The sequence below is a fragment of the Heliconius melpomene genome, chromosome 13 (assembly GCF_056956725.1).
Source record: "Heliconius melpomene rosina isolate 202511_hmr_F chromosome 13, ASM5695672v1, whole genome shotgun sequence".
Taxonomy (NCBI): domain Eukaryota; kingdom Metazoa; phylum Arthropoda; class Insecta; order Lepidoptera; family Nymphalidae; genus Heliconius; species Heliconius melpomene.
Genome location: NC_140401.1, coordinates 7,707,000 through 7,724,927, shown reverse-complemented (window position 1 = coordinate 7,724,927; position 17,928 = coordinate 7,707,000). Strand labels below are relative to the sequence as shown.

Here is a 17,928-nt window from a genome sequence, read left to right as displayed (position 1 = left end):
GTGACTCGTGAGTCGTGACTCAACCGCCCTCGCTCAGCGGTTTTCGGATACAAAAATGCGACTCGAAATAATTACACGTATACGAGAATCTTGTGGCACATAAATGATAGGATATTTATAGTGACCCGCATGCTTTAATTTGTTTTTACATTTCGTAAATAGAAAACTTAAAACCACTAATTTGGTTGGCCCGATACTGTGTTGTGTGTGTTCTTCATATTTCATGTTTCTTTTGGGATGAATTAATTAACTTAAAAATATCAATGACGTAAGAAATTTCTGTTATTATTAAAAGCAAGTCTTAACCAAGCATTTTTATTACTATTTATATTGAGTACCGATGAACAAAGAATGAACGCAATCGGAACATAAAAAAACTTGATTTTAAATTCAGTCCAAAAGAAAATATCGTATATTACAATAATATAATTGAACATTATTTTATCATTCGTCAATTAATTGTCGTTGGGATTATAATCCCAACAAATATTTGCACTTCTAACAATTTCGCAAAAGTAAAATCGGCCATATTCGATTAATAAACTCGTAGACTTGTCAAAATGACAAGCGCAATTACATGTTCGGAAGCTCGAAACTCGTAATAATCACATATTCATCTCAAAATAAATCTTGTTATCCATAAAAAACTATAGATAATAAACCTGTAAATGGTTAAAAAAGGGTATTATTTGAATTCATTGGATAAATTACATTTAATATCACGAAAGAGATTAAATATAAATACTTTTTTAGGAAACGTATAAAAATGAAATTAAACGTAGCGGGATTCAAACCCGCACTTCCTGGCAACCATCCTAATTTTTGTACATTTTCTTAAAAAGTATTTTTCATGCCAAAGTGTGGAATAACACTTTAAAAGCGTTAAAAAAAGATTAAAGATAATTAAAAATTATTTATTTTTAATAATTGTTATCGTTTATATTATAACTAAGACAATTACAACGGATGTTGTATTCATGAGTTACTCTGTACCATTTAATATTGTAAATAGTGCATACGATGATCTCAAAACCTGAAAATTAAACAAACTATATAAATATTCTACTGATTTACTTCATTTTTTATAAAAATATATAGGTATTAACTTCATTTTTAAAACAGTAACAAAAGGTTACATTTACTTATAATTTAATGTAAACATCATTAAAACTGACATAATCATTGAAATTTTAGTAAATTTATAACTTTTACTCACAGAAATATATGTGTCAAGCGACATTGGAATAATAAAGGCTGCACGCGGCTCTATCTCGCGCTTACATCTCTCCATTAAGATGAACAAATAACGGCGAAACGCCGGTGACATTGACAACCAATCCGATTCATAGATGGAGTCGTTTACTAGTCCACTCTGTGTTTATATATCATAGAAAAATAACTTTGCTTTTAATCAGCAAAATATATTACGTAGTTAACAGTAACTCTATAAAGCAAATTTATATAGCGCATTTTAGAAAGCTTAAATATGAACATTTTAACTTTACCTCATTTTTCAAATGTGTTCCAATATAACAATACATAAACAATTGCCCCAAAATACAAAAAAGATACGAGAGTGAAAAAAAAAATATCGGTGTAAATAAAGGCAGCTAAAAAATAAAAGATATTAGGTATTATATTTCAGATCTGGTTGAAAAAATATATAAACGAAATAAACTCTAAAAATAAAGAAATTAACACATCAACATATATGTGAGTGGGTAACCACGCTAATAAAAAATATTTTTCGTAAACTATTGTAGTACCAGTCAAAACATACGCACACTGCTTTATGACTAATTACTTATGTACCTAGATGTAAAAAAACATATTTACCTCTACTATTCTGTAAACTGTCATACATATTACCCAGGTTGTTACAAAAAACTGCATTACCATCGCTTCATTGAATATTGATTGTACTTCTCGGGCCAACCTATAATTTAGGCGATATAATATAAAAGTTATTACAATGTTCTTAAAAAAAATAACGACATCGAGGCGCAGCGTGCTACTGTAACATCAGCGACGATTGTGGGTTCGATTATAAATAGGATGAAAGTGAATAATTCATTATGAATATTTTTGTTACTTTGGTATCGAGGCAAAGCGGGGCTTCGAGGTCCATCCATGCCTTAAGATTTTTTTAAAATGTGGAAACGAAAGTAGCTTGTTGGGAACAGAGTCTCTTAAGACTAGGTCTGCCTAACATGTTCTTATCGGAATACAGCACAAATAAAAATAAATAAATAAAAAAGAAAAAAATATTACCAATAAATTTTATCGTAATGTTTGAAACAAGCTACAATTTTATCATGCAATATTTTACGATATTCGTCATCATCGTCGACATATTTTAAATTTCTCTTCCGCAATTTGAAATCATCCATTAGGTGTTCTAAATCATAGCGAAACAGTTGTAATTGATTTTTTACGCAAGCATAAAACGCTACAATAATGCAGTCCATAGTAATGTGTCCATAACCTTGCATACATAAAAGAATTCCCATGTATAAGTGAGCTATCAAAAATCTGCAAGTTAAGAAAACTCATAATGCGTCAACAGGATGTTATTTATTTATTTATATATACTTTATTGCACAAAATTACAATAACACAATGTACAAAAGGCGGGCTTAACGCTAAAAGCATTCTCTCCCAGCCAACCTTGTCATGTGGGATAATAAGTATGCAGGTGTGCAGAAGTAAAATATACATACATATACATCCAATAAATATATAAATATACATATAATAAATAGTTATACATCTATATATATAAAATCGAAAGGTCACTCACTCATCACGAAATCTCAGAAACTACATGTGCTAGGAATCACAAATTTTGCATAGGAGTTATTTATAGGACGTAGGTGCTCGCTAAGACGGGAATTTGCAATATTCGATTTCTAAGGGGTTGTTTTTAGGATCGAAAGTTTGTATGAAACTTTGTTTTGTTACTACAAATGCTAGGAGTCTCAAATTTTGCATAGACGTCACTAGGACGTAGCCATGGAGACAGAAATTAATAATAACATAGTTCACGCGGGTGAAACCGCGAGCGGGCCGCTAGTATAATATATGATTATAATAAAATATTACGGATATTCTAAATAAAAGAAATAAATAAAATACATAAAAATATAAACCATATAATAATATAGCATACCAAATATACTCCAATATATACAATTAATTAAATAGATGAATCCATACCTATATTATAAATTCGAAAGTAACTCTGTCTGTCTGTCTGTCTGTCTTTTACGCAATCAGGGCCAAACCGCTAATTTAATTGTGATAAAATACTCATATAGAGATCCTTGAGGGTCTCGGGATGAACATAGGATACTTTTTTTTTCTCATATTTGTAATTTTTTCGGTATATACTTAAAATAATTAATTTGACATGCAGTTTATTCCGCCATGTTAATAACAACCGCCGTTGCTAAGCAACGATTTGCAAAGTTTGTTGTTTTAAGAAAACGTCACCCAAAGTGAGTTTGCTTAATGCATACATGGATATACATTTGTATACATTAAAATTAAAAAAATTAGATGATTTCTATAATTTAATATTCATCCTTATGAAAATAAATATAAGAGTCACTTTTAGCATTTCATCTTGATGGAAATTATAGTTTACTGTATAACATCCTAATAAATAATTAAGATGTCACTGATTCCAAATGACCTAGCCTACGAGTGGTATAGTATGAGTATGACCGACGCGAACGGGCAGATGACTTTGATGATTTTGTAAATTTTTATATATTTTCGAATTACTATTATTTTTTATGCAATTATTTGCTGCTTATAATTAATTTATCTCAGTTCGGTTATCTATACCGATGTTATACACTTAAAATATCGTAATTTTAATCATTTGGGATTTTATTTAATATTGTTCGCAAAAATTAATAATTATTTAATATAGAAAAAAGTTTAGTACGCGGGCACGGCAAAGTTTAGGTACTTTTTCTAATATTAAGGATTTCCTTTAGTTACTTTTACTTCTTTTGTTTGTTCATTTCGGTTACTCAGATATTTTTTCTAATAATAAATCTCCACTTATTATTATCTTTTAACTTATTTTAATTATTTAGGTTTATATATTCGCGGGCGTAGCCGCGTCCGGGCCCACTAGTATTATATATTTACCCGGCGCTTGAATACCTCACGAGAGGGAGCTTGTTGTTGTTGAGAGGGATGTTAGTTCAATTTAAACTCAGGGGAATTATATGTTTAATATTCCTCGCACTGGTATCGAAGCGCGGCGTTAAGTTCCGCCACTCAAGATGCTATGTCCCAAAAAGTCGACGCAAAGTGGGATATAGAGTGTCTTTGTACTAGAGTTTCGTTATCTACCCTGGTATATGTGGGACAAAACATGGTCCAATAAATGTATTTACTATTACATACCTATAGCAATTTGGTGTTATTACAATACCTAATTAATTAATATCTTATAAATATCTTATTCATTTATATATAAATACTTACGGGGTTAACTTCCTAACATCAAATGGGAAAGAAGCTGTAAGAACAACTTCATATCCCAGAAGCTTTTCCACGAAAGGGGAAACACTGTAAAGGAAGCAACAGGTAACAGCACCAATTTGACAAACAGCTAAAAGTCGAGACATATATTTACCATTGACTTTTACGAGAGTCTCATGGTCGTTATTTTTCGGTGCAAAGAGAGGACCTGCAAAAAAATATGATTGAACTCTACGAATAGGTATGCATAACAATTTTAACTTTGAAATATTTAAGTTTAGATTTTTTTTATATAAATATATACAAAGATATAAATATTTTCTTAAAACATATTTGAACGTAGCGGAAGCTGTCCAAAATCCGTCTTTTGAAAACCATCTTAACGCTCTGACTGGGACTCGCATAACGAAAGATTATAACTAAGAGTAAATAGGTACCTACTGTGAACTGCCGAAGACCAAGTTTAGAGTCAATTCGTACGCGGTAGAAGTATTATTATGCGAGAAATACAGCCAAATCTCTCTGTAGTTTGCTAAAAGGTCTCCACCAAAATATTACTGTTTATATAAGTATATATCTAATGAGAATCTTGTGTATAGCATGTTCTATGTTTATAAGGCTGCTTTAATACTCACTATTTAAGGTTTCAATAATTTTATCGATGCGTCGAACTCGAAAATTGTAAGTTAAATGCTTTCCAAGTGTATTCAAAGGGCTCAACAAAAGAAACATACTTGCAATTAGTTGGTCAGTTTGATGTCTCACCTGCTTAAACAAGAAATAAGTAAAAAAACCCAAAAATTTATAAGATAATAAGAAATAAGATTCTTTTTACATCATGCACTTCATATTTTTTTAGCTTCGTGCTGTATCCCGTGTATATCGGGATAGACAGAGGGAACCCTTATTTTTAAGACACTGTCCACTTTCCTACTTATCACTCCATTTTCGAGACATTTCAAGACATTGTATGTTGAATACAGGTCAGGCTCAAGGGACACGTCTTGTTCCTTACTCTGATGACCACCAGAGCGAGGAAACGAACATAATACTTTCACTCAATTAGGAATCGAATCCACAATCGTTGCGTTTACATCATTTACAATAATTTAAATAATGTATGTATGTGTCTTTTATAAATAGAAAGCAAAACGATATTTTTTAATATCTCCCTTACATATCTGTTCCACAAACTATAACAGTCCGTTTTATTACTAAACGTTATTATACGTTAATGAAAGGATCTGATAGAACTTGCCTTAATCGCTCGCGTCATATACTGTATGTTAAAACCAATCACTCCCATCCACACGAATGCTCTATAACAATCATGCAATTTTTTCTGCCATTTCGTTTCTGGCTTTAAAACAACTTTGAAGTAACCAACCCGAGCCAAAGCATCAAAATGAGGTCGAAATGCTTGAAATGTGCTATACTCGTACATCGTAATAAAATTTTTGTTTCTTTCAGTTTCTAATATTTCATTAGAAGTGACACGAGCATATCTCTTTTATATTAACATCAGGAAATATTTAAATTACCGTTAAATATAAAGGTAGCGATTAAGTTGTTAAAATAATTAATTGATAGTGCTATATCATTGCTAGATTTGCTTTAAGGGACAAGCCAAAGGGCGTAACAAAAATCTTTATTAGTAGAATATCATATTTCGCAAAATATATTTTAATGAATTGAAACCTGTGTGTTGTCTGTTATCAGAATGATTTATCGAGTTTATGAATCCGAAAAATCAGCCTTAAGCGATGCCCCACTTAAAGGAATGGTTACGTAAAAAATTAAAGACACAACATTCAATATACATATTTACAGTTTTAAATATTTCTCTACAAAAAACCTACAAGGTAATTATTTCATTTAAAAGAGTCGAAAATAGAAATTACTTGAGCGAAGCGAGCGGAGCGCTCTACTGGAGACTTTTTACACTCTTTGTCACCAATAGGCTCCCAAACGGTTTGACCGATTGAGATGAAAATTTGCAAACATATAGACATGACCACGTAGATGGTTTAAGGCGAAAAAAATCAAATAATTCAAAAATAATTCAATAATTTCTCGCTTCGCTCAACATGTGAACACTACCGAGATTTTGCTTCGCGCCCCTAGTTATGTGTACATATTGTATTAAAAAAATCTGTTAACATCATCCCCTGTATAATAGTGTGTAGGCCAAGGTGTTTATTTGGAGAAGCAAGTAATTATCGTCAGAAAGCGTTCATTTAACGCTAAGTATGTCGTTAACATAATAAGCACTCTACATGTCATGATATATTAGTGTTGCTTGTTAATTTATGTTTATAATTATTGAGGGAACGAAGTTCCTTCTAAGCCTAATTGATGTTTTAAGTAGGTATGGTATTCAATTCAACATACAGTACGGCCTATGTGTTGTGGCCGCCTTTAAGTTAGGCTTTCTAAACTTTTGCGCCGTTGCGTGTTTTTGTCAGCACCACTTTAAATGAAACCACAGTTTTATTACTCTATAAAAGCCTAGTAATACAATAAAAAAAATCCCAGAAATCAAAGTTTTTTTTTTCCCAAACAAAACATCATCAACATCTATATATATTAGTTTTATTTGTAGCCTTTTTTCCTATGGTTATTGTGCTTTATAAAAATCTAGCTATAGGGTATAGAAGAGTCTAATTATAATCTTCCTATAAAAAAAGAATCCATCCATCCATCAGCCTTTCAACGTCCACTGCTGGACATAGGCCTCCCCTAATTCTCGCCACTCCGTCCGGTCCTGCGCCCTTTGAATCCAGCGGATTCCCGCTGTCTTTGTAAGGTCGTCGGTCCACCTGGTTGGAGGGCAGCCTGTGCTCCTTTTACCGAGACGGGGTCGCCATTCGAGGACCTTTCTTCCCCATCGGTTGTCGGCCCTCCTGACAATATGGCCTGCCCATTGCCACTTCAGCTTGCAAATTTTCATGATATCGTCGACTTACTGTATACCTGCTAAATCAGTTTTTTTTTTTGTTAAGTACTCCTAAATTTTTGTATCATTCGAAAATGTAAAAAACGAGAACACAAATCAATTTTTGAAATTGTAATCACCATTTAATAGTATCATAAATATTTATATATTTTTCTACCATGAGAATTTTCTTAATAGGTGCGTTGCTCTATGCGTGTTAACACTTATAGTCGACGATATTTAGTTAAACAATTTAAAAAGTGGAATTTAGAAAAGAATCATGCCCATAAATTCTAACTACAAACTCAACTGATTGTTATTTTATATTAATTTAATCATAAATATCCCTACTCATTGTCATTATATTTATAGCTTTTAGCAAGGAATTGATTAAAAATGTTCATATTTTAGGTTAACACATTTACACTAAGACTCTGCCACTTAATTAGACTTCTTGGCACTGTTTCTTGGCTAGTTTGTGTGTCATCATCTTCTTGGTTGGAATCATCTACTGATTTTTGACATCTAGTCATTTTCGTCAGTGGCGGCTTCAAGTCTTTCGGCTGATCTTTGGGAATTTTCGTCTTCTTTAGCGCTTAGTGAGTTACGTTTGCTAAGTGAAATACGTGCCATTAGTGCTCGATGTAACTGTGAAATATCTCCTGGAGCTCCCTGAAATTTTATAATTTTTATTACAGTAAATCCATAAATGTGATTATGGAAAAAGTTTTCTTTAAAAAAAACTGCCTTTAATATTATTTATACTAATAAACTAGTACGGAAATAATCTTTTCACGATCTAAGACATACATACATATAATTTAGAGTGCTACTAGGAAATTAAATTACAGATTAATAAGAGTCGCTACTCTACTAATAAGAGTCGAGACGGCACGTATTGTGCGGCGGTTCCTCTCTCTGGAGCCCTAGCCACCGATGGCTTGGACCCTTGTCCCGCCCTGGTAAGAGTGGTTTTTTTATATTTTTAAATGTGTCTTTTTTATAATAATTTATATTTAAAAATGTAAAATTGATTAACTTATTTAATAAAAGTGTTAACGAGAAGGATGATTCCATCACGAAGAATTCATAAAAAATATCAAATCTAAAAATGAATAAAAAATAATAAACTGCATTGAGATTTTAAAACTCTTTCCTACCGACACGCAATAAATAAGATACACTTTTTGGATTGGTTGGATAAATTTTATTCAATTACAAAAAAGGACAATTCATAAATTTAGTTCAACGGCTTGAAAGCTACGGTATTGAAAATTTATAGCATTCGTTTTTCTACGTTTAAGGATTGAGAATTCGGGGCTAGTTTGGTGATTGGAGATAGTGCTGTAACATAGTGTCGGACAAATCGGACAGAAAGTGGAATGTTTTAACACTAAGATCACTCTTTAGCCGCATGATAGCTACTACACATGTAGGATGTAAGTTATAGCCCCGCATGTCAGCTACCAGAGTGTATTTAGGAAAGAATGGCTGGTTATTTTAGTTCAGATATCTTAATTTTATTCTTTAGGGATATAATATTTTTAATATTTTCATTCCCTCGGTCTAATAACTAGATAATTTGGCAGTAAGTGTCTTAATGGAAACAGAGTGTCTCGATATAAGGTTCCCAGGTTGCTGAAACAAAAAATGCTATATATTTAAATATAACGTACATTTTATATAGAATAATTATAACATTAACATAGAAACTCATCAAAATAGAATCATTGTTTAGATATTCTTATGATATGGAATATATTTCCACCTTCAGGAATCAATAAAACAAAAAGCCAATGACGTTAAATTGCCAAAAAATAATAACCTAAAGATTAAAAAATATATATATTCTTGCTTAAACATTTTTTTACACAATTTTAGAAAAATCTACATAACCCCGTGGTCCATACCATCTACAGGCCCAGGTGCGGCTACACCCACTTCGAATATGCTAATGTAGTTTGTAGCAATTTCAGAATTGTGTTTGTGAAATACCTTATAAATTTTGTTGATGCAGCGAATAAAGTAAACAAACTTAAGTTTACGGGCTTATGCACTTATTTTGTATGAAATGAACTACGTACAAATAAAAATTTGTAATGTTTTTTTTCTATGAAATGTCTAGATTTTTAGTTTTCAGATTTTTCCTTTATTTGTATTGTAAGATCTTGAGGCCAGTCGTGGCGAAAGGGCACAAACTGTGACTGAATCGACTGGTTGTGGATTCGATCCCCACTCGAGAAAATAAAATGTTTATTTACATTTCCATTTCCATTTCTTCGCTCTGGTGTCAATACGCAATGCCTCCAGAATGCAATAGAAAGTGGAGACGAAGTGTCTTATACAACCAGTCGCGTTTACAGTCATATTTCACATACAGCCAGCAGATATTTGTAATAATTACCTTTAAGTTGCAAACAGCAGTATTTCATGCTTTGACAAAGTTCTTGATGTTTATAAGTTACATTCAAAGTTTCCAACTAATTATAATTCACACATTTTGATTGATATTTTTTATGTAAGCAAATACTCATAATAATCAATTTATTTATTATATAATTAAATAACGAACATTTACAGGATAAGGTACGTTTTCACCTAAAACGATTATTAACATTAACATTTTAATATATAACGTACTTTGTATATGTGTGTACAATGTACAACCTAAGATACCTACTATAAAAAAATTATATGTTTACCACAGTAGCATCAGAGTAAGCCGTAGATCCGGGACATTTCCCGAGTAACTTGCTATGACATCGATTGTGAACAGCCGTCTGACACACTATGCAGCGGTAGCCTTGTTTTCCAAAACCCTATAAGAACTCTTTACAAAAGGTGCAAAATGTCGGCTGCCGGAAAAATTTTGAAATACGAAACGATGCCCGTTGACTTCATGAATTCTGTAAAGAAAGAAAAAAAAAATTTTAGTACTAATACCAACGATTTTATACTATAGTTAAAAGGTAAGATAATCTAGTGTCAATTGTCACACAGTTCTACGCTTTCCTCCCGAAAGGTAAAGTTGTTAATAACTGTCTTTTCAGAATATGCTAATCACAGAACCGGTATTAAGATACCACAAATACCTTAAATAACCGTACCTAAATTTCGATTACTATTCAATGTTTATTTTTTTACTATTTTATACAAGGTATACCGTATAAATATCAACATAGTCATGTTTCAAAGTAACAGCAAAATAGTTTTTAAGTTAGTCGCAGTATTCATTAGATATAAACCACTTTTAAGTGTAATAAAATATATATAAACAAGTTGTAAAAAATTATATGAACACTACTATGACGCCGTATCTTAAACATTAACAAGGTAGTTGTATATGTAGCCGAGTGCTCATCATCATTAATTCTGGTCTGCGAGCTTTTACAAATGGATCTATTTAAACTAAACAAATGGCCATGCGCACCAGACGTGTTAATTAACGAGCCCCCGCCAAAAAAATGTCTGACTTATAATAACTGCTTTATAAACAAAAAGCTACGTTAAATGATAGACATCTGTTAGACAGTCACTGATGGACAAACTGCTATGCAGTTAATTTTCTGCAAGGCTTTTATTTGAACGGTGCACCATTTATTAAAATTTTACTTGGAAAAGAAAACGCATTAAATATCTATTTTTTTTAAAATTAGTTCACTTATTTATATGTGATTACTTCCCGTCCGCAATTTCGTTTGCGTAAAACGTTAAATTGTGACTCTTGCTGCGTTGCTTCCATTTACTAAAATGCTCATCAAAATTGAACAATTAGTAGTAAAATGCGTTAGCAACAAACGTTGCTAAGGCATTTTACTAATATCTCTTATAGTATAGTACAAGGGTTGCTAGGGTTTCTCATCATGGATTCAAGACCTTTGATTTTCTAACGTCATCAAAATATGTCAAAATAAAATGCTGATCATTTTAACCCACTAAAGCATAGACCATTATTATCTCTTATAAATGAGAGTGGTCATTCAAACTCAATTATTCAGACTCTCGAAATAAATTATAGCCTATATGCTCCGAGAACTATAACTATATAAAAAAAGAAAAGTTTAATACAAATTCGTCCTGTTATTTTTCGTGAATCGTGAACAACAGAAAGGCGGAGATCCAAAAATATAATTCATATTTTTGTCGTCTATATTTTGGGTATGATTACAAGAATTTTGTATCCTAAGAACTTTGTGATCTACTCCTATCTTATTTAAGAGATATCTTGTTATAAGCAATACTTATAGATACCCATTCATTTGTTCAATCAACTTACTTATGGTGTTTGATAGCGCACCGCCGCTGCGTGATGCGCTTGGCGCGGGAGCGACGCACCTCCGGCTCGCCATCGCCACGCTCGCGGCCGCGCCCGTCGCCCGCACCCGGCAACCACTGGAAATTTGGACAATTATATTAAATTTACTTTATCGATATATGTTTTAGAGTTGACATTGAATATTTGTATGCATAATATCAATAGTGCCTAATTAAATTTTTTTTTAAGGTTTTTGTCGTTTTTCAGTAGTACGAAGCCTACTGCTACAACTTAGGCCTTTACGATATAAGAATCTTAATAATTAATTTTCTTATTTTTTTTTATTCGCACTATTATTTGTTGTAGCAACATTAATAATTTTGTGTGACTTATTTCAAATAAAAATAAAAAAAATATTTAATAGGAACGAAAATAGAAGGTAGTATGTACTGTATAGTAAGTATACTTAAACAAAGAATACGTTGACAACTGCTAAAGTTCTGCACAGCGTCGACGCTAACTATATATACATGTTGCTCCAAATGTGCATTACAGAATACAAATATAATATATTAAAACAGTAAAAAGAAAAAAAGTGTGTTATAGGCTTATATTGTACATTTACGTATTATAAAAATTAATAGAACCATGCTATAAAATATCTTATGTTTTGAAATTACTGAAATTTCATATAAAAAATTAAAACATTAAGATTTGAACCTGTGCCTTTTGGAATCCGACCAAGGGCTCTAGCCAATTAAGTTCTTATCACGTTACGCCAATTTTTAATGGCAATTACAACATTTATTGTATATTTAGCTATCTGATATAAAGATTTTTACATTTTTTTTACACAGAATAAATACCTAATTGGTACAAAAGACAGCACTCATTGTTAATTCACTAAAAGTTAATAATTAGTTAATTTCACTTTAATTTCAATAAGACAGGTGTAAGTCTTAAAATTGTTTCAATTTATTTCACTTATAGGTTTACGAAATAGTAGTATTTTTTTATTTTTATCGAAAAAACGTGACAAAAAACGCATATATAAGTTCCACCTCAACAAAATCAATATATTATTCAGCTGAGCTTGTTTGCGCTCACTTCTATGAGTTTTTACTTCAGCAGCAGTGTAATTTTATTTTTGAGTAAGGTGGAAAGAACGTATGTAAATGCGGGCATTTAAAATGCAATTTATGCTCGTCACAAAATCTACGTAAGTGTGAAAAGGGGTGAAGATGCCAAGACCTTGCTTTGATAACATCATTTATAAACACTGAAAAATGTTATACAACAATTTTAGATAATAATCTCATGTGTTTTATGAACATTCGTACTTTATGTCATCTTAATTTTTAAAAATTAACTTTTTTTTTAGTGCTAAACTCCTTAGTATATATTTTTATATTTATTAGTATAGCTACAGTCTACAACAAAGGTTTATATCGCCCATCCAAAATGTAGAACAGTTTATATATTATAACTTTTATAAACATACCCGAAACCACTTTGACATCTCAGGTCCGTTGGAACGATGTCTCGATCAATCGCCAAAACAACGAAGTCGATTGCATTTAAAGCTTTGTTTATTTACATTTTGCTTACTGATGTGGCGCCCATACAATCGAAGGTACGCTACTAGTGTCATTTCCGTTAAGAAGACGTCGCCATCCAAGGTCTCCTTCAGAATTCCCTGGCATGAATCCGCAAGCGCAATGGTTGATGCGGTTATATTGTGAATTTACCTGACACGTCTTGTATGTTTGTGTGACTCATCTAAAGTAGGTACGTACCTCATTCACGTGAATCTCTAACAACTACTACCATTGACGATATCGATACAAATCGGCGGAAACGCATCATCTCTATTAATATTCGGCTTTTATTATGAGAATCACGAGGGAATGCTGTGTTTATGTTATACATATCTCTTTATTGTTTCTTGTATGTATATCAATTTATAGCTTTTACCTATTATGAGTACTTTAGGCTGTAAATATTTTGAAAACAAGAATTCATTTCACTTAACCTACAATAAGTAATAAGTTTTCATATTAAATTATTATATTAATAAAGGAGTGTAATAGGCTTAGCATTCACTCTCGTTTTCTTTTTAGATAGGTCACATTGTTAGTACGTGGAGTCTTTAGTTTTTAGTCAAATTTTCTTATTTCGATATATTTCTTTAATAACATTGAAACGTCAAACGTGAAAAATTTTATAAGTTCTCAGATGCTGAGGCAAATGCCTTAAATAAACTTTTACGTGAATGGATTCGCCAATGTTGAAAAAAATTTGATAAACATATCTTGCCCATAAAAGTATTTGAGTATATAGATATATTAAAAGTCTAATTAAAATGTTTCATTTTATGAACATGGGTATAGAGCTAAAGTTGTAAAAGCTTTAAATTTACAATACTTGTATCAAATATAAATTGTAAGATATACCTATAGGCTTTATATAGGTACCAATTTAATTAAAATATGTTATTGATATTTAAATTATGTTAGTAACAGTTTACCTTAAAATATCATCCATATTTTCCTTTTATTTTTCTCTAAATAAAATCGTTTTACCTCTGTTTGTACTAATGAAGATGTCTAACAGTATAATTTATATATTTGCTGTACGAAATTTTTAGATATCTGAGATGACTAACTGTAACATTTGTTTATATTATTTTGCTTACACAGTCTTCTAGTTTAGCTATAGCGTACAAATTATTTGGTACCACCTTATTACATAAAAGACAGAGTGTTTCTAGAGTATGGCTGTGAAACTTCCCTCCTGTAGAAAAGTGTATTCCAAGATGGTGTAGCTGCGAGCGGGACATTAGTTATTATATACAACGAATAAAAGAAAACCTACATGTCTTTTATAATAATTATATATATATTCAAACTTTATTGTGCAAGTTCTACGAGAACTCACAATACGCGTAACGATTCCATCAAACGTTTAACGTTAGTACCCTCTATTTATATCCATGCATTTACTGTGCTATACTATACGCCACTCAACCTTGATTCTTACTCAATTCTACCATTTCAGATTAGCAGATGCCTTCATATGTCTAATCATGTCGCAGGTCTGTTGTAGTTTTATTTTCGAAAAAGATACTTTTTATAATTATAAGTATAATAATATAATAAGTATTTATTATATTTTTACATGTATCTATCAATAACAAAGTTAATTTGAAACGATTCTTGCCACCTAACCTGATATCACTGCCAGGGTGACAGGGGTAAAGAGAATAAAAAATAGACGCGTTCTTTTTATTTTTAAATCATTTTGTTGATTTTAAGACTTTATTTTTTTTACAAGCTTTTACTTAACTTAACATGTTAGTCGGTGTGTGTGAAATTTTGCATGAGCAATATGGCCAACTTCCTAATGTCAGATTAAGCTGATATTTGGATTACGACTTCAGTTCTGACGACTTTGGAATTACATAAAATTAATATTGTTGTTTATCCAAAATGGCCGCTGTAATAAAATATGGGTATCAAAGGAACTGTTTTCTATTAATGTATTAATTTGTTAAATTTAATATACCATGAAACAAATATCTAGAGGCTGGATAGGACACTGGCCATTTAAATAAAAGCTTGGTTTAAAAAGATTATTTTTAATTAATATTTTATTTAGTTACCTATAAAAAAATTTTAATACATTAATCTACTTTTCATTCATCACAATTTTTATTCGACTCTGTAAAATTAGTTGTATCGACAACGTTTTAGTGTCCGAAACACTTAAGTATATCGGCTTTTCTCGGCTAATTGAAGCAGTTGATTGACCGATTGTTTTTCAGTAGGAACGTTAAAACCGTTTTCAGAGATTGTTTCTTAATGCTGTAATAGCATAAGGAATTTAAATTTAAAATTATATTTTTCACGAAAATTATTTTTTTTTCTTATATGAGTTAACAGGTTACTGCTAAGTGGTCGGTGTTTTCGTAAAGATTATGTTTACGATACGCGAGCATACTATAAATATCTTCCAAGGGTGCAAAAAAATTTACATTTAATAAGAAATCTAGTCATGATGTGTACAGCTACAAATTTCAATCCTTTTTAGTGGGAAAATGGAAGTGAAGGCGTTTTTAAAAGGATCTTAAGATCTATTCCTGCAATAAAGGTTAGATACCATTCTTTTTTATTATGAGTAAGCACTTCTACGAAGACCTATCAAGACCCGAGTGGGAAATCCAATCTGTTATGTATGATAGACTCCCGGCACGGTAGACGTAGGCCTCCCGAATGCCCACTACAACCTCACGGTTCATCTCCTCAATCACCCCAAGTTGAGGTTACGTGGTTAGGTTACCCCGTCGGAAAGATTAGAACTTTCTAATAGATGAAAGATATGTTTAGATGTCATCACCTTCTCTATTGCTATTTAAGTCTACATATAATAATAATAGTAAAAAGTGATCGCAATCAAATAATTAATCAAATCAAACTTATTAATTGAAACTTTAAAATTAAAGTTTTCAAGTATAAATAAAACCTCTCGTACATAAAATATGCAAAAGTTTCTGATTCATAGTTTCAGAATTAACAGCGCTATTTATTAAGGTCGTTAAATTACTATTTTAAAATTTTAAAACTGTTTTTATTAGATCTGTGAGTATCAACAAGTCTTCAAAATGTTGTTATGTTAAAAGATTTTAAAGCCAAGTGGTAGATGTATTATCTAATTGATTTATTATATTTTAATATTTTTTTAGAAAGTAAAGAAATATTCACAAAAGACAGGAACTACGTAACTCACATCAATGGAAGTAAACCAGGCTGAAAGCTTTTAAACTTGTATTGTAGCTCCAGTACACATGGAATGTATTAACGTATTTTAACGTATATCGTTTATTGCAAGACGGTATGAAGAAAAAAACAACTTTAATACGTATTTACTTATATTTATGGGCGTAGGTAATTTTAGATGGTTTAGCCTATATAAATTGACAATTCAGCATTACGTTATTGTTCTAAAGAAATGTGTTTAACAAATGGCTATACACTATATGTATACGAGGTGTGTGATGTATTACAGTAAACTACAATCGGTATTGATTACTAAAAATTCTCCTTCTTTAAGTAGTTCATTTGACAAAAGCTCAAACTTACATTTTCAGCATACAGACGCTGGTAAGCGGGAGGGCGCGAGCGCGGCGGCGCGGGCGAGGTGCGACGGCGCGCCCCCCCGCCGGTGAATATCATCGGCGCGCGCGCATAGCCGGTCGCGCCGCCACACTACGATCCTATATTTATAAACTAAATTCCACACGCGCTATTCGCGGCCGGATACAACTTTTTACACGACTTTCAGCACTTACGACGAACGGAGCACTGAAGTTCCTGGATTGTCTACCGATACTGTGACTCGTGAGTCGTGACTCAACCGCCCTCGCTCAGCGGTTTTCGGATACAAAAATGCGACTCGAAATAATTACACGTATACGAGAATCTTGTGGCACATAAATGATAGGATATTTATAGTGACCCGCATGCTTTAATTTGTTTTTACATTTCGTAAATAGAAAACTTAAAACCACTAATTTGGTTGGCCCGATACTGTGTTGTGTGTGTTCTTCATATTTCATGTTTCTTTTGGGATGAATTAATTAATTTAAAAATAGATTAGACATAAGAAATTTCTGTTAATATTAAAAGCAAGCCTTAACCAAGCATTTTTATTACTATTTATATTAAGTACCGATGAACAAAGAATGATTGCAATCGGAACATAAAAAAACTTGATTTTAAATTTAGTGCAAAAGAAAATATCGTATAATATAATAGAACATTATTTTATCATTCGTCAATTAATTGGGAATTGAATTCATTGGGATTATAATCCCAAAAAATATTTGCACTTCTAACAATTTCGCAAAAGTAAAATCGGCCGTATTCGATTAACAAACTCGTAGACTTGTCAAAATGACAAGCGGAATTACATGTTCGGAAGCTCGAAACTCGTAATAATCACATATTCATCTCAAAATAAATCTTGTTATCCATAAAAAACTATAGATAATAAACCTGTAAATGGTCAAAAAAAATATCCAATGAATCCAAATAATACCCTTATTTGAATTCATTGGATAAATTACATTTAATATCACTGAAAGAGATTAAAGATAAATACTTTTTTAGGAAACGTATAAAAATGAAATGAAACAATTAATTAACGGATTTGAACCCGCGCTTCCTGGCAACCATCTTAA

The 17,928-nt window shown here is 31.6% G+C and overlaps 2 protein-coding genes across 7 annotated transcripts; both read right to left on the bottom strand.

The window, feature by feature from the left end:
• Positions 1-898: 898 nt before the first annotated feature.
• On the bottom strand, positions 899-7,414 carry LOC146532795 (4-vinylanisole receptor-like). Its single transcript, XM_085196035.1, has 8 exons — positions 5,759-7,414; positions 5,136-5,265; positions 4,504-4,708; positions 2,272-2,532; positions 1,837-1,936; positions 1,506-1,610; positions 1,217-1,372; positions 899-1,033 (listed from the first exon to the last, which is right to left on the bottom strand). The coding sequence occupies exons 1-8, from the start codon at positions 5,942-5,944 to the stop codon at positions 983-985; spliced, it is 1,194 nt and encodes a 397-aa protein (XP_085052161.1). The 5' UTR covers positions 5,945-7,414; the 3' UTR covers positions 899-982.
• Positions 7,415-7,554: 140 nt separating this feature from the next.
• Positions 7,555-17,767, bottom strand: LOC146532794 (uncharacterized). 6 transcript variants are annotated; one of them, XR_014878637.1, is made up of 5 exons: positions 16,829-17,767; positions 11,712-11,827; positions 10,116-10,341; positions 9,840-10,033; positions 7,555-8,107 (listed from the first exon to the last, which is right to left on the bottom strand). XR_014878637.1 is itself a non-coding variant. In XM_085196036.1 (3 exons), the coding sequence occupies exons 1-3, from the start codon at positions 16,919-16,921 to the stop codon at positions 8,068-8,070; spliced, it is 249 nt and encodes an 82-aa protein (XP_085052162.1). In that variant the 5' UTR covers positions 16,922-17,756; the 3' UTR covers positions 7,555-8,067. The 6 variants fall into 6 exon arrangements, 2 of the variants coding, with proteins under 2 accessions (XP_085052162.1, XP_085052163.1); XR_014878638.1 differs by having other exon boundaries at positions 10,138-10,341; XR_014878636.1 differs by lacking the exon at positions 9,840-10,033 and having other exon boundaries at positions 10,138-10,341; positions 16,829-17,766.
• Between the last annotated feature and the right edge of the window lie 161 nt (positions 17,768-17,928).

What these genes read in the sequence shown, in the direction of transcription:
- LOC146532795 (XM_085196035.1), bottom strand. Translation starts at nt 5,944, where the DNA reads ATGTACGAGTATAGCACATTTCAAGCATTTCGACCTCATTTTGATGCT. An exon ending in CAGTTTACAGAATAGTAGAG is followed by an intron (nt 1,611 to 1,836) that starts GTAAATATGTTT and finishes TTTATTTTTTAG; the next exon opens with CTGCCTTTATTTACACCGAT. An exon ending in GAACACATTTGAAAAATGAG is followed by an intron (nt 1,373 to 1,505) that starts GTAAAGTTAAAA and finishes ATATAAACACAG; the next exon opens with AGTGGACTAGTAAACGACTC.
- LOC146532794 (XM_085196036.1), bottom strand. Translation starts at nt 16,921, where the DNA reads ATGATATTCACCGGCGGGGGGGCGCGCCGTCGCACCTCGCCCGCGCCG. An exon ending in AGCGTCTGTATGCTGAAAAT is followed by an intron (nt 11,828 to 16,828) that starts GTAAGTTTGAGC and finishes CCAAATTTCCAG; the next exon opens with TGGTTGCCGGGTGCGGGCGA. An exon ending in TGCGCTATCAAACACCATAA is followed by an intron (nt 8,108 to 11,711) that starts GTAAGTTGATTG and finishes ATAAAATTTCAG; the next exon opens with GGAGCTCCAGGAGATATTTC.